The sequence below is a fragment of the Electrophorus electricus genome, chromosome 24 (assembly GCF_041902795.1).
Source record: "Electrophorus electricus isolate QZ-2024a chromosome 24, ASM4190279v1, whole genome shotgun sequence".
Classification (NCBI taxonomy): Eukaryota; Metazoa; Chordata; class Actinopteri; order Gymnotiformes; family Gymnotidae; genus Electrophorus; species Electrophorus electricus.
The window spans coordinates 9,113,149-9,126,263 of NC_137520.1; the positions used below are offsets into that span (position 1 = coordinate 9,113,149).

Below are 13,115 nucleotides of genomic sequence, written 5' to 3' on the forward strand. Positions count from 1 at the left end.
CTTGTCAGAAGTTGGACATTTCGGTATAAAACTAAAACAAAAATAAAGCTAGAAATATTTCACTTTACATATAATGAGTCTAAAATATATGACATTTACATTTTTTATTAAATTTTGAACAAAAATAAACTTCTTCATGATATTCTAATTTTTCATATTTCCTCTGTGGCCAGCCCTATTTGTACTGTTTTTGCCCTTTCTGGCTTGTGACCTATTTATTTTTTGACCAGTTTTGGATGTCCCCTCTCCATCTGAACTCCATCATATGCATCACAGCTGGTCTTTAGGCAGGCGTTTCTCTTCACAGAATTCCAGGCAAACACATTCCACACATTAATGCCCATGTGTGAATTTATTTTCCTGCACAAAATAAAATCTATCTTTCTGAGAAATGGATTAAAACCTTATGAGGTCATGAATCAGTTGGAATCGTTCCATGAATGTGTTACGGGGTGCTCCCCCCCCCCCATAAGTCATGTGGTACAGCCTGCCGTGTGTGTGTGTGTGGGGGGGGGGGGGGGGGTCACGCCTGTTTGTAGCCACACCCCCGCGATGGCACGCACCTGTACGGGGTTAATCGTTAGTGTTTTGTCAGTCTATTCAACCCCCATCAGTGCATGCCTCACTGTTGGTCATTGTAATGTTAGGATCCATGTTAGTATAACCCATGTTGTCATTAGCGTTAAGTGTGTTTATGTTTGCTGTTACTGTTATGTGAGTGCCACTATTGTCGTACATGTTTCTATGTCATTAAATGTTGCACAAAGTCGAGGAAGTCTGTGCGTCCTGTTCCGCGCCCTGCTGCACTTGGAAAACGTTATAGAATGAAGAACTAGCACCTTAAAAGCTGCTTTTCAAAAGTCCCTCATCTGCCCTGTCTCTTAATTCATTTATAACATTCTTACAAAAATTAAACAATATCCATGTATATATAAAAAAAAAAAAAAAAAAAAAAAAAAAGGTAAATTACTAATGATAAAAACTTAGAGGAGTCCACTTGTCATGAAAATGAGATTGTAATGACTGGTCTGTTAGTTAGTTCAGTTGTAAACACCCAGTTTAATTCACCCAGTCTCAACAAAACAAAAATGTTGTGTCCAACAATGAAAATATTTTATCACAACTCATGCTGGCCAGTATGAGATGGGGGTAATATTCGGATGTCACTTTTCTGTATGAGCTGAAAGTAAAAAAGCACAATCTCTTCATAGTTCTGCACAGACATCCTCTCGTTGATGCCATGGATTCTAAGTAAGAGTTTAAAACACAAGAGCAGGTGATGTCATACACTGTATTTCTTACAGTACCCAGCATTCCTTTCTGACCTTATCTGGCTTTATTGCCCCCACCAAGCACCCACCTCCCCTAGCTCAGTTCCAGGCACTCACCTCTCAGGTTCACCTGGCCTGAGCCAGGTCGGGTTGAAGCGGTAAATGTCCTGGGTGAGGTCCATGTAATGACGGCTGTCGGTGTTGCCAATGCAGATGCCTAAGGAGAGGACACAGGTAGTTGAGCAGCAGCAGGGTGAAAGTGAGGCAGGGAACAGAAAAATAGCTTTCTTCAGACGCAACTGGAGCTTAATGAAGAGGCACAAGCACCACTTCAGAAGTAGCGGTATGAGGAGTAGATGAGCATAAAAACAGGCCTGAAACTCTTACTTGGGGCCACTGTGACCTGAGGAAACATGTCCAGCAGTGTCTTCTTTATGATCTGGTACCCAAATGACTGCTCGTCATAGGAACTGATGGGCAGGGAATCAAACCCGTCCACCAACTCCAACTTCACGCGGTTGTCAGATATAGTCGACTTGATCAAATCCAGGACCTACAGAAGAGATGGGAAGAGGGAGGGAGCAAGGTGTCACAAACTCAGAAGTGATGTTCCATTTTCAGGGTGTCATGCAATTTGCACGTGTTAGATTTATGCGCATCAAGTACTATGATTATACTTCTTGGGGCAGGAGACGTTTTAAGAGAATTCAGCTTTTTAGATATTAAATATTTAATAATATGTAATGATTGATATAGTATATATACTATATAAATTACTATATAAATTATATTCAGTTATATGTGTTTTATGTGATGTGAAAAAAATATGGTGAGCGTTCTTCAAATCTTTTGGCTCCTCATAATAAGCGGAGCAGTGACGTTCCCTTTACCCCAAATGGTATAAAGTCAATATCCCCAAGACAACATGTGACCTCTCACCTCCTGCAGTGTTTGGGCAGGGTGGATGCGCAGATTCACAAAGGCCTCTGCATGAGATGGGAGTACATTAACCTGTAGAGGGAGAGAAAATTATATGCCTCGATTCAACAAATTAACCTTTCCCTACGCATATGTGATTTATGAAACAAATAGAAGTGCTGTACCTTAACACCAGAGTTAAACATGGTGACCGCGGTAGTAGTGCGCACAAAAGCATTCATGTCAGGTCTTCTCTCCATTACCCTACAACAAACAGCTGTTCAGTTCAATGCCCACTCCAAATGATGTTGAGTAAATTATGGGGCAGTTAGCAGTGCTGTGGTTTGTGCGTAATATTACGATATAAGATATGAGCTACCTGCTCAGCAAGGGGTTGAACAGCCACAAATTGGACATCATGAACCTGAGAGGGAACTGAAACTGCAATGTAAATGAGAGGTGATTAAAGCTACTCATAAAAAGTAAATTTAAAGCAAAAAAAAAATGATGACAGGATTTGATTTATAATGTCTAGAGGGAGTTTGAGCCTGCCTTATGTGCCAGGTGTTCAAAGGTGCTCTGCTCAGGACCATAGCCAAACAGTCTGGGCATTGGGGACTCCTCCAACCTGCACACAGGACAGTGCAAGGGCAATAGAATGTTTTATAAAAGTCAGCTCTACTGTTAGATTCATTTAAACTTTACTGGCAAATTCCATGGCATGAAGGTGAAATCTAACTAACTTAACTAATGAGAGAAAATAAAGAAATCAGAGATCAATGTTTTCACAGATGGCTCTTGAGCGCAAGAATAGGCAAATTATTTATTTATGAAGAAGAGTAAGGTCTGCACTATGCAGTATTAAGAGGTTATAAGGACTGCTTTTACCTTGTTATTGCAGCAGCCAGAATGCCAATACTGTTCTCCTTTGGGGGCATGGAAGAATGACCCAGCCTCGTACTGGCACTAAGTTTCACAGTGGCCTGCCCTTTCTCACTGACACCAATCCTATGACCAACAGGCACACACACAGAGGGTAAAACCAAGTCTGAATTGAGGTTTCAGGTGAGGCTGTGTGAAACGGCTCAGAGAAAGGGTCTCACAGCGCTGCCGGTCCATTCAGGCCAGTTATAATTCCATCCATCACTGCCAGGCCTTCATCCAGAATATACTGCAGCTTCACTCCACCACTCTTCAGCACTTTGGCTATATTCACTGCCCCATTATATCCATATACCTTAAGACAGCCAGGAGAAGGCAGCATTTCATCAGGACAAACCTGCGGTGGCTACCTCTTCTAATTGGTTGTATAATGCATAGCACAATCACACTGTGGGAAATGCCCAAAGTACAAGCATATCTGACCTCCTCATCATGGCCGAGGCCGATGTAGAACCCTCGCCGCGGAACATATCCTCGCTCTAGCAAGTACTCCACGGCCTGAAGGATCCCCTTGTTGGGTAGATGCGATCACATTCAATAGCAGTTTGCAATGAACAACTGTAATATTGCTTTAACCAACAAAGGGCACTGCCCTGCAGGCTTGCCGTACCATGACACACTGTTTATTGTCGATGGTCCCTCGTCCATAAATGAATCCATTCAGCTCTTTAGCAGAGAAGGGAGGTGCCTCCCACCCGTCCACCTCGTTTGCCGGCACCACGTCGATGTGTGCCAGGAGCATGTAGGGTACCAGTTCCGGATCAGTCCCCAGTACAGTGAACAGGTGGCTGTAGTTACCCACCACCTCATGCTTAACCAGGCTGGATGAGAATACATTTGGGAAGACTGCCAAAGACAAACGTAACTTGCATTTCAGTTTACGTGCAGAGGTTTTAACGAAGAATGTAAACAGTGGCGAAAGAACTTAATTGCGATTTTCGACAGTGGCCATATGGGGTCTAACCTCTTCTCAGAAGCTGGTCGAACTCTCGCAGAGCGCTTGTGTTCTGGTGCGTCTGCGAAAATGACACAGAAGGGATCCGAATAGCCGCTAATTAAATAAATAGGAAAGAAGGGAAACTATGGAATTATAACCACTAGAATTATAAAAAAATTTTTTAGAAAGAACAGGGCAACAGGAGACAGTAGACGCCAGATCAGTAGTAATAGTCTATTAGGCTATGCCGCAAATTTCCGAGCAAGTACCTAGCTTGTTTGTTGTGCCATCGCCATGTACAAATAACTGTACATATTTAATTGTGTAAACAATTGTACAAATAGTGAATCTCAAATAATTCATGTTATTCGCACAATAATTACATTTTGCAGACAACACCATTAGTATAACAAAGGACTGTAGGTCTACACAACGTACATAACACTGGGTCCACACGTCAGTCGTATCAAGAGGAAGTGTTGGGTGCAGGGTTAACCTTAGCAACTTGTTTACAAAAATTCAAAATTACGTCCAATAGTTAACCTATGTGGTTTGTAATGCACGAGTTTAACACAGATACCTTTGAAATTTGCAAGAAGGACCTCTCTCTGTTGTTTGCTTATATCGGCGGATATGATGGTTGTATTTTCCCACTGTGCAAACTGAAGTCCCAGATTTTCCTTTAACGTGAACGTCCTAGACATAACCACGATAAACAATATTAACAATACCAGTAGCAGACTCAACCCCACCAATGTGAGGAGTCGGATTATTCTCCATTTATTATGTACAAGCATCTTTCGGTAAACGAATGCGTGCAATGCGGCACATTCAATGGGACTCTCCGGAACAAAGGTTGAATGTTGCATTTCTGGTCACATGATAGCACCGTTTTTTAGACGTCTGATCTGTGTAGACCGGGGTATCCAAACAACAAAGATTGCATGTGAGCAACAGGTTTCATAAATCAAGGCATTTCGCGGTTAGTATTTAATGAAGTCTTGCATTGATATAAATAAATAAATAAATAAATAAATAAATAAATAAATAAATAATCATGCATAGTTCAGTGATCAACAATACTCAACATCAACAATTTATTTATTCAGCAAAAAATATATATATATCAGCAGAAAGTAAGAGTAAAATGTATTGTGGCTCCTGTGGACATGAGCTGGGGCCTTGTTGCTCTCCAACCAAGAATTTATCATGAATTTAAGCAAGAAGAAAAGAACAGGCCAGACATTTTAGCAAACAAGCAAACAAACAAAACAGGGAAATATAACAACAAACCACACACATTCCACGACTTACACATATTTGTACAGACATTTGATCATACGCTCTTACTGCGAATAATAAAAACACTTTGTAAATTCATGATTACATTGGAGCTCTTTGCAAATACAAACACTGAAGGTCAGTAAACAGTATTAAAAACTAGCTTACACTCTGTCTAGGTAGTCATCTCAGATGGACCTACGACTTACAGCTCCGGCTGAGGGTGGCCTCATCACGGACTGCCTCCTGACTCGGGCTGTCCAACAGTGCACTAAAAGAATTCTCTGAAGGGTTCTCCATTAACACATAAATAAGGTAGAGAAGACCAGCTAGTAGCAGAAAGACGAAAATCTGCACCCACAAAGGCACCAAGCGCTGTCGGATTTCCTGTCGCACCTGTGCCGTGGGACTCATCAGGGTTTCTGGGTATTTGAACTGCACAGGACGACCTGCAGCCCCTTTTATAGGCCGTCTTTTAGTAGCACTAAAGAACCAAGACATCAAAAGGGGGGAAATGACAACATGTAATTAATTCAGGGTAAATTGAAAGTAAAAGCACTTCTAAAAAAATGAACTCACGTGATTCCAGTTGGTGTAACTACAGCATCTGGGAACAGCTCCATCAGAACATCAGTTATTGGTTCCTACAGAGATATAAACAGACACCAGCTAAGGGAGGGGGTGGATTATATAGTAACATGGAAGAAAACAAAGATATGGAAGAGGCAGCAAAACATCCTGCAAATGAACTTATAAAGCTTAAAATTAAGAAACAAAGAGTACAATGTCTAAGAGCAAACAGAGTGAATCTGAAAGCTGTTTGGAAAAGGCTGGCTTATAGTAATGGATCATTCAGAACAATCCACATGATATACGGAAGAGAACAATGAGCAGAAAAGGAGTGCTCCGAGGTTCAGGGAGTGAAAAAGCCCATTAACTAAGACCCTGGGGTGCGATAACAGCCTGCAGTCAAACACCAGAGTGTAAAGAGAGAGAGATGTTAAAGACAGGGCAGAGTTACAGCAGCTGGTTGTACTGTGGCAGTTTGTTTCTGATGGGTCAAACACTCAGGGGTCAGAAAAAGAGATGCATCCGTCATGGTGTTTTTGCTGAGCCGCTGAAGATCCTGATAAAGATACAACATTGACATATGCTCATTCTTTGGGCATTTGCCGCAGTGTGACTGTTGATTTTTAAATCAGTGTGATTTTTAAAAAATGAGTCACTACGCCCCTAGTAGGGTTACTGACCCACTGCCCCCTGCTGGCCACTGGTGTGTAAATACATCCCCTCTCAGTCCCTGCTGGCCTTGATTGAGGACTTAGTCTGTTCTCCATCTGTAGGTCACACAGCCACTCATTAAACTCACATTCTTGGACAATCAGTGAAGTAATAAATAAGCACCTTACACCTTATAAAGCTGAGATTCTATAAGTAAGATAGTTCACGTGTTGAAAACAGGTAAATTGTGGGTTTAGCTGGTTAAATGCTGTGCTATTAGATGTGCTATTAATTCCAAAACAATACTAAAACACATTTACATACATCAAGTCACTGACTATGTTTGCCTCAAATTAATATTTTTGTCTTTAATTTAATTAAAAGGGGAAAGAAAAGTTAGTTATACAGCTAAAAGGATGTTGTTCCAGCATTTAAATCAGGGTGGGAAAAAAAAAAAATTGGAAAAATCTGTGTATGTGTACCCCTTTAAGGCCAATGACACATACATACCATCTCACAAAACAGCACACTTCACACACAGACACACACAGACACACACACACTTCCCTCTGCCACCAGCTGGGTGATGCTGAAGAATTGGGAGCTATTTCCACTGCTCCCCAGTGACCTCTGTTGATTATTGCCCTGTAATTCACACATCCAATCAGCCACAACCACAATCACAACCAGTAAATCACAGCCACAAAACAGCGGTATCATTAACAGGAAACAAGATGAACAGCTAATGCATCACAATTAATTATTCATTCTGCACAAAGAGCACCAATCATTCTCATTCATAATACACCATTTGTGCAATGACCAGGGGGGACAGTCAAAGTGTGATTTTGCAAATAAAAATACAGAAAAAAAGGGGCGGGGGGAGGAAACTATGAGGATTAAATAAAACAAAACTTCGTCCCATCACCTCACCTATCACAAGAAAGACCTGTTCAGTCTCAAAACTGTACCTGTCTCACAGGGGGGAAGAAGCACTGAGGATAAAACATTTCTTTGCTCTGATTTGACAATCCCACCTGCAAGTACAAAAATGCAGCAGACAAAAAAAAGGAAAAAAAGTTTGCAACCTCAAGAAGCTCAAACAGAACTTTTGGCCACAGGTCTGTGACAATGTACTGAAGTACATCATCTATATAATTTAAACAGACTCAACTATTTTGCACAACAGTTTTATTTATTTGCTTGTCAGTTATAGCTTATTAACAACAGATGTGTGTGTCTAACAAAATCAACCTGTGTAACAGTTATTCTTCACCCCTGCAACATTCGCAGATAAGCCTAGTTAATCCCGCACTCATTTTTCTATCCTATCGGTGCTGTTGGTGTGCATGCCACAAAGCGGGGTATAAAAAGGCATACATTTATAGCATTTGGTAGTTGCCCTTGTCCAGAGCAACTTAAAGGAGTGCCTTGTAGTCTCCATCATAGTACAGTATTGTTAACACTGATGTATCTATCAGGATAAAGCCCCAACTAGAATGGAAAAGACAGAGAAAAAAAATTCCCTACAAGTGATTCTTAGTGATTCAGTGACAAGGTGTCTTCAATCTTCATTTGAAAAGACTGTGACTCAGCCATACAGCCAGCCAGTGGAAGTAGGCAGGTGCAGTGGTAGCTCAGTGGTAGCTCAGAAGGTTGCTGGTTCAAGCCCCACCACTGCCAAGTTTCCACTGTTGGGCCCCTGAGCAAGGCCCTTAACCCTCAATTTCTAAAGCTGTACTCAGTCATAATTGTAAGTCGCCTTGGATAAAAGCGTCATCTAAATGCCATAAATGGAAGTTACTGCCAGGACAGAGAAGAGCCTTGGTGCAGGTGTTCTTGAGGGATGGTGGTTCAAGTCAAGCAGTACTAAATACATGAAGTCAGTGTTGAACTGCAAACTTCTTTTTTTTTTTTTTTTACTTTTTTTTTCTGAAAAGCAAAATGAACAAAGGCTGGTTTCAACTTGCAGAATGAAGAGCAGTCTAATTAGGTGCAACCTTAATTCCAGCCTTCCAGTTTTGTAGTATCTGCTGCATCACAATCAAACATTTCTAGTTCCAAACAGAACTATTCATTAGTCAAGTGTGCTAATGCATCAGTGGAGTGTTTGCTGTGGATGCAAAGATGAATTGCAGATCTTCATGCAGCCTGACAAAGTAACCACACAGACATGGTGTGTTCCTGTGACTACACACTAAAATGATTTAATCAAAAGTTAACTGCAGTTAGTAATCATAATCACAAGATGACTGAAAATAACATCCTTCAAAATAAAGCAAACTGCATAACAGCACTCTACATTTCCATGACATTCTCTACTTCTTAAGTTTTATATTTCTATATTTAAAAAAAAAAGTTTTATATTTGTGGTGGGCTTTGCTACAAACATTTTCAGTCATTATACATGCCTCAGATTTAAATTTTTCTTTTAGAATAGGTGTTTTACTCAAAATAGGGGCTCCTCAACCAAAGCTTTGAGGTTCTTGTCCTGAAACACTCAAAACTCTGCTCTCTGTGATCTAGTAATCCAAACTTTTAAAAACAACAACAACAACAACAACAACAAAGAACTAAGTCTGTATAGAGCTGTATAGATAGAAATAAGAGATTTCACACACCGAACCAGCAGTTGCACTAGTCTCAGCATGGGATGGCATCTTGGAGCCATACAGTTCTGATCCTACAAAAAAGCAAAAAGGAAAATAACTGACAAATGAATAACAGCAAAGAAAGGATGCAAGGGATAGCCGTTTTGCTGTATGGGGATATGCTGCCCTCAGCATGTTCTCAGAACCTTCAAAACTTTTAAATCCAGTTCTCAAGGGCTACTCCACATGTCTGCACAGGTGTGATAGGAGCTGTTCTGGCTCCTGTCACACCTGTGCCATGTAATAGACTGCAGAGCCAAGGTCAGTTGTTTGGGGAGGGTATTTTGCTGCTTTTCGTCTGTATTCGGGAACAGAGCAAAAAATGTGCTCTGGCTGGGGTCTGGAAAATCTGTCTTGAAAACCTGTCCCATGACGAATCATCAAGACGATATGCTCAAGATAGAATAAAAGCTGGGGGCAGAGAATTAACAGTAGTTCTTACCAGACTCCTCATCTTCATCTCCTTCCTCCTCCTCGCTCTCGGAGTAGTGTCTAGCATCAGCTGCATTACTGCCCCCATGCTCTGGGGCATGCACCAACAGTCTGTGCAGCTTTCGCTCATACAAATCTCTGGTGCTGGCTGCATCCACACATTAAAAAGCACTTAAAAACCACTCAGCTGTTAAAAATCATCCAATAACAGCCATGTAAATAGTCACTGCCTGTTGGGGAGTTAATCATTGATTTTTATTTTGGTTTTGGATGATTTAACTTGATTTAGTAAACCCCAAAATTGCATAGATGAAATACATCTGAAAATGTAGCTCAGCTAATTTTTTAACCTTCCCGAGAAGCAAAGAACATCACTGAAATTATTTACTTTAGCAGCTGCAGTTCACTGTGGATCTCTGGAGGGCTTTCTAATCTATGGACTATTAACATTAATTAAATAAGTGAATTCTTAGAATTAAAAAAAGAAAAGAAAATATTTTTCTGGCACTTCACATTTTAGAAAAGGGTTTTGGTTTGAATGTACCAACCTAGAATTGGTCCAGCTTTGATTCCATATTCAAGTAATTTGTCTTTTAACTGATCATCAGTCAATGAGCTCAAGTTCACCATGTCTGACGACCATTCTTCCTCCGTCTCCCCCTATCCAGGTAAACATGCAATATTCATCACCACACAATCGAAACATTTAAAACAGCTTAAGCTTATAAAAATGCCATTAGTAACAAAGGATATTGAAATCATATTTCTATTATTCGCATTCCTATTTAAAATGATAACACTGTGTCCAAACTTTAACAGCCCCAAAATATAATTTTCTAGCTGTAAGTGAAGAAATGTCCAAAGGACTTCAATACAACTAAAAGCAAATTACACCAGTAAAACCAAAGCAAGAGATTACAGTGCATCAAAAAGGGGTTTTAACTGTAGTTTCAAACCGAGCTGGCTCAAATCCCTAACACTCTATCAGGTCACTGTATTTGAAATGCTGGTCTTCAGAGTGCCAATATAGCACTGCTCACAAACTATAAATCTGACACCAAGACTGGATTTCCAGAGTGTGACCCAGACACCCAATCCTTATATATAATTAGGGGTGTCTACTTATAACACACATGCGTGTGCACACACCCCTGGTTTATCACTCCATTACACCCAAACTGATGTGTGCGCATATGTATAAGGGACAGCTGCAATGTTACCCCAGTGCCCTGAGGAGTCCTGTTTCAATCTTGAGAAATAATAAAAGATTCTATTTGGTTTCTTTACTTGTCTAACTTTAGCTGTTACTGATGGATATAGTTTCAGTAATTTAATTGGCTGTAGAGTAGACTTCCATTACGGTAGGAACAAAGAAGCAATAATAGTAGTATTTTCATCAACTTCCACTTCAGACACAGGTACCATCAGTCAATACAATGGAAAGCCGATTTGGCCAGTATACTAGCTAGTCAGCTACTTATCTGTCTTTGCAGTACTTCAGTGGAAATTGCCCTCTTGGAAAAAGTAGTCAGGCAGAACTGGTCATGAACTTACGTCGCCATTCTGAATTTGGTCCTCATCATCACTAGAGAAATCAGCGGTGAATTCATTCCCGACATGTTTCATATAAAGTTCCACGTAAACCTGTTTCTTACTTTCTCTTGAGGGCAGTTCCACATTATGCGATATGAGTTCGGACCTAAGTCGCTGTTTGGAAAACTGACCGGGATCCTCTGCAAAGACCGGCATATCAACTTTTGGGAAAACAATTTATGCCCCCAAGTCACGCAACCTTCTAAGCTACTTCTCTAGAACAAGGAGGGACGTAAACTAACCCTAACCTAGGTTAGCTCTCTTAAACCCCTCAGTAACCAGCACATACAACGCAGACACATAACCTCTCAAATTCCCAACAGCTATGCTATGGTATGGACAACAGGTGTTCGCAGAGCAACTGAGTAGCATATTTAGATATTTAGCTAGGTTAGCTGTGTAGATCAATTGCTAGTAATGTACTGAAATATCTAGCGTTAGCAAACTAAATATTTTGTGATTCCTGACAAGTTGGCATACTAGCAATTGCAGTTTACAAACAGTCTATGCCGTTCTTATGTTCATGTGCAACACTGGTCAATATTCACACTTAACTCACCACTGTAGTCATATAATAACTACATTTTCGAGTTAACAATAACTCGACATCCAAACAAGATAAATTAGACCTCTAACTAGCTAAACTTTCTTGCGCCTTTTTACCATAAGTAGTATTATGGGCGTGAAGGAAGGCTGTTGTTTTTTGTTTGTTTGTTTGTTTGTTTGTTTTGTATGAGCGTGGTTGTTTTTATGAATTAAACTATAATACCAAATTAAGCAAACGCACGAACTTAGTATCGGTGCTCTTTTAGTTTGATACATCCATGACCCGATGCCTAAAGCTACGTTGCGCTTTTAGTTTTTAAGCACAAAAGGCGTAGTGCATAGCAAACTGCATTGCTGTGACTCAAGAGCTGCTCATTATTGCTATATGGGGCCGGATAGAATGTGGGACTGTTGTATAAAGTAGCTTACACTGACCTACCTAATGTAAATATGTAACTAGAAAAAAAATACGACCAACCTAGACCGCCAACATAACGTTCATAATAGCAAAACCCTATTCTAGCAACATCTGCGAAGGTATTTTAAGAAGCAAATTATATATTTAAAATGTAAAAAAAAAAAAAAAAAAAAAAATCCATTTCAAGAATTAATTAGCAAAATAGGTATGAAACTTACACTTCTAGGTTATAGATAAACTGCCTACTGATACAGCTGATTCTCTTATAAATGCTGATAATTGTTTTTAACATTATAAAATTAGGTAATTTTGATATTTATTCTGTTTTGATGAAGGATATTGACTAATTCTAGCCTGGTGACAATTGATAAATTAATAAAAAGGAAAATAATATTTCTGCTCATTTTCTCAGCACATGAAGCAACTTGTTAACTTTCTACACACTACTTAATAGCAGTCATTTAATAGCCTATAAAATCTTCTACAACAGAGATCGATAAAAGTAGCTATAAATATACACAAGATGAGTGTAACAGAATTACAAGACCCACCATGGCTTTTCATTTAAGCCAACACAATTGTATTGTATTGCCTGTACTGTATAAGCAGTTTAGAAACATAACAACAGTTCTAACATGAGAAAATGTTACTCATTTAAAACAGCTTTGCATAAACAGAGCTCTAATGATTTGCCTAATAGCAGTTTAACTGAATGTGGTTCGAGGTGAAAGCCAGGTCTAGCTTAATTTGTCTGTGTCCAGAAGTGACCAAAGCTTCCCAGCCGTGCAAATAAGTCATTGAGACAAGAGAAAGAATTGCTTTTCGTTCTCATTCCTTACACACTCCAGGCTGTGAATTCCATGTGGACTGAACTGTGTTTTAGTTATTCATCAGGCTTATATCTT

General features: G+C 39.9%; 2 protein-coding genes across 2 annotated transcripts; both read right to left on the reverse strand.

Annotated features, from left to right (window-relative positions):
• Positions 1 to 1,014: 1,014 nt before the first annotated feature.
• LOC113575469 (N-fatty-acyl-amino acid synthase/hydrolase PM20D1.2) lies at positions 1,015 to 5,073 on the reverse strand. The gene is made up of 13 exons (XM_027006995.3): positions 4,649 to 5,073; positions 4,096 to 4,182; positions 3,742 to 3,977; positions 3,555 to 3,641; positions 3,293 to 3,426; positions 3,078 to 3,197; positions 2,742 to 2,817; positions 2,569 to 2,630; positions 2,375 to 2,453; positions 2,211 to 2,282; positions 1,659 to 1,824; positions 1,389 to 1,488; positions 1,015 to 1,247 (listed from the first exon to the last, which is right to left on the reverse strand). The coding sequence occupies exons 1-13, from the start codon at positions 4,935 to 4,937 to the stop codon at positions 1,118 to 1,120; spliced, it is 1,638 nt and encodes a 545-aa protein (XP_026862796.3). The 5' UTR covers positions 4,938 to 5,073; the 3' UTR covers positions 1,015 to 1,117.
• Positions 5,074 to 5,133: 60 nt separating this feature from the next.
• On the reverse strand, positions 5,134 to 12,381 carry lemd1 (LEM domain containing 1). Its single transcript, XM_035522546.2, has 10 exons — positions 11,208 to 12,381; positions 10,202 to 10,313; positions 9,664 to 9,801; positions 9,192 to 9,253; positions 7,542 to 7,607; positions 7,132 to 7,215; positions 6,600 to 6,680; positions 6,371 to 6,475; positions 5,929 to 5,993; positions 5,134 to 5,833 (listed from the first exon to the last, which is right to left on the reverse strand). Exons 1-10 carry the CDS (start codon positions 11,400 to 11,402, stop codon positions 5,548 to 5,550), a joined length of 1,194 nt encoding a protein of 397 aa, XP_035378439.1. The 5' UTR covers positions 11,403 to 12,381; the 3' UTR covers positions 5,134 to 5,547.
• Between the last annotated feature and the right edge of the window lie 734 nt (positions 12,382 to 13,115).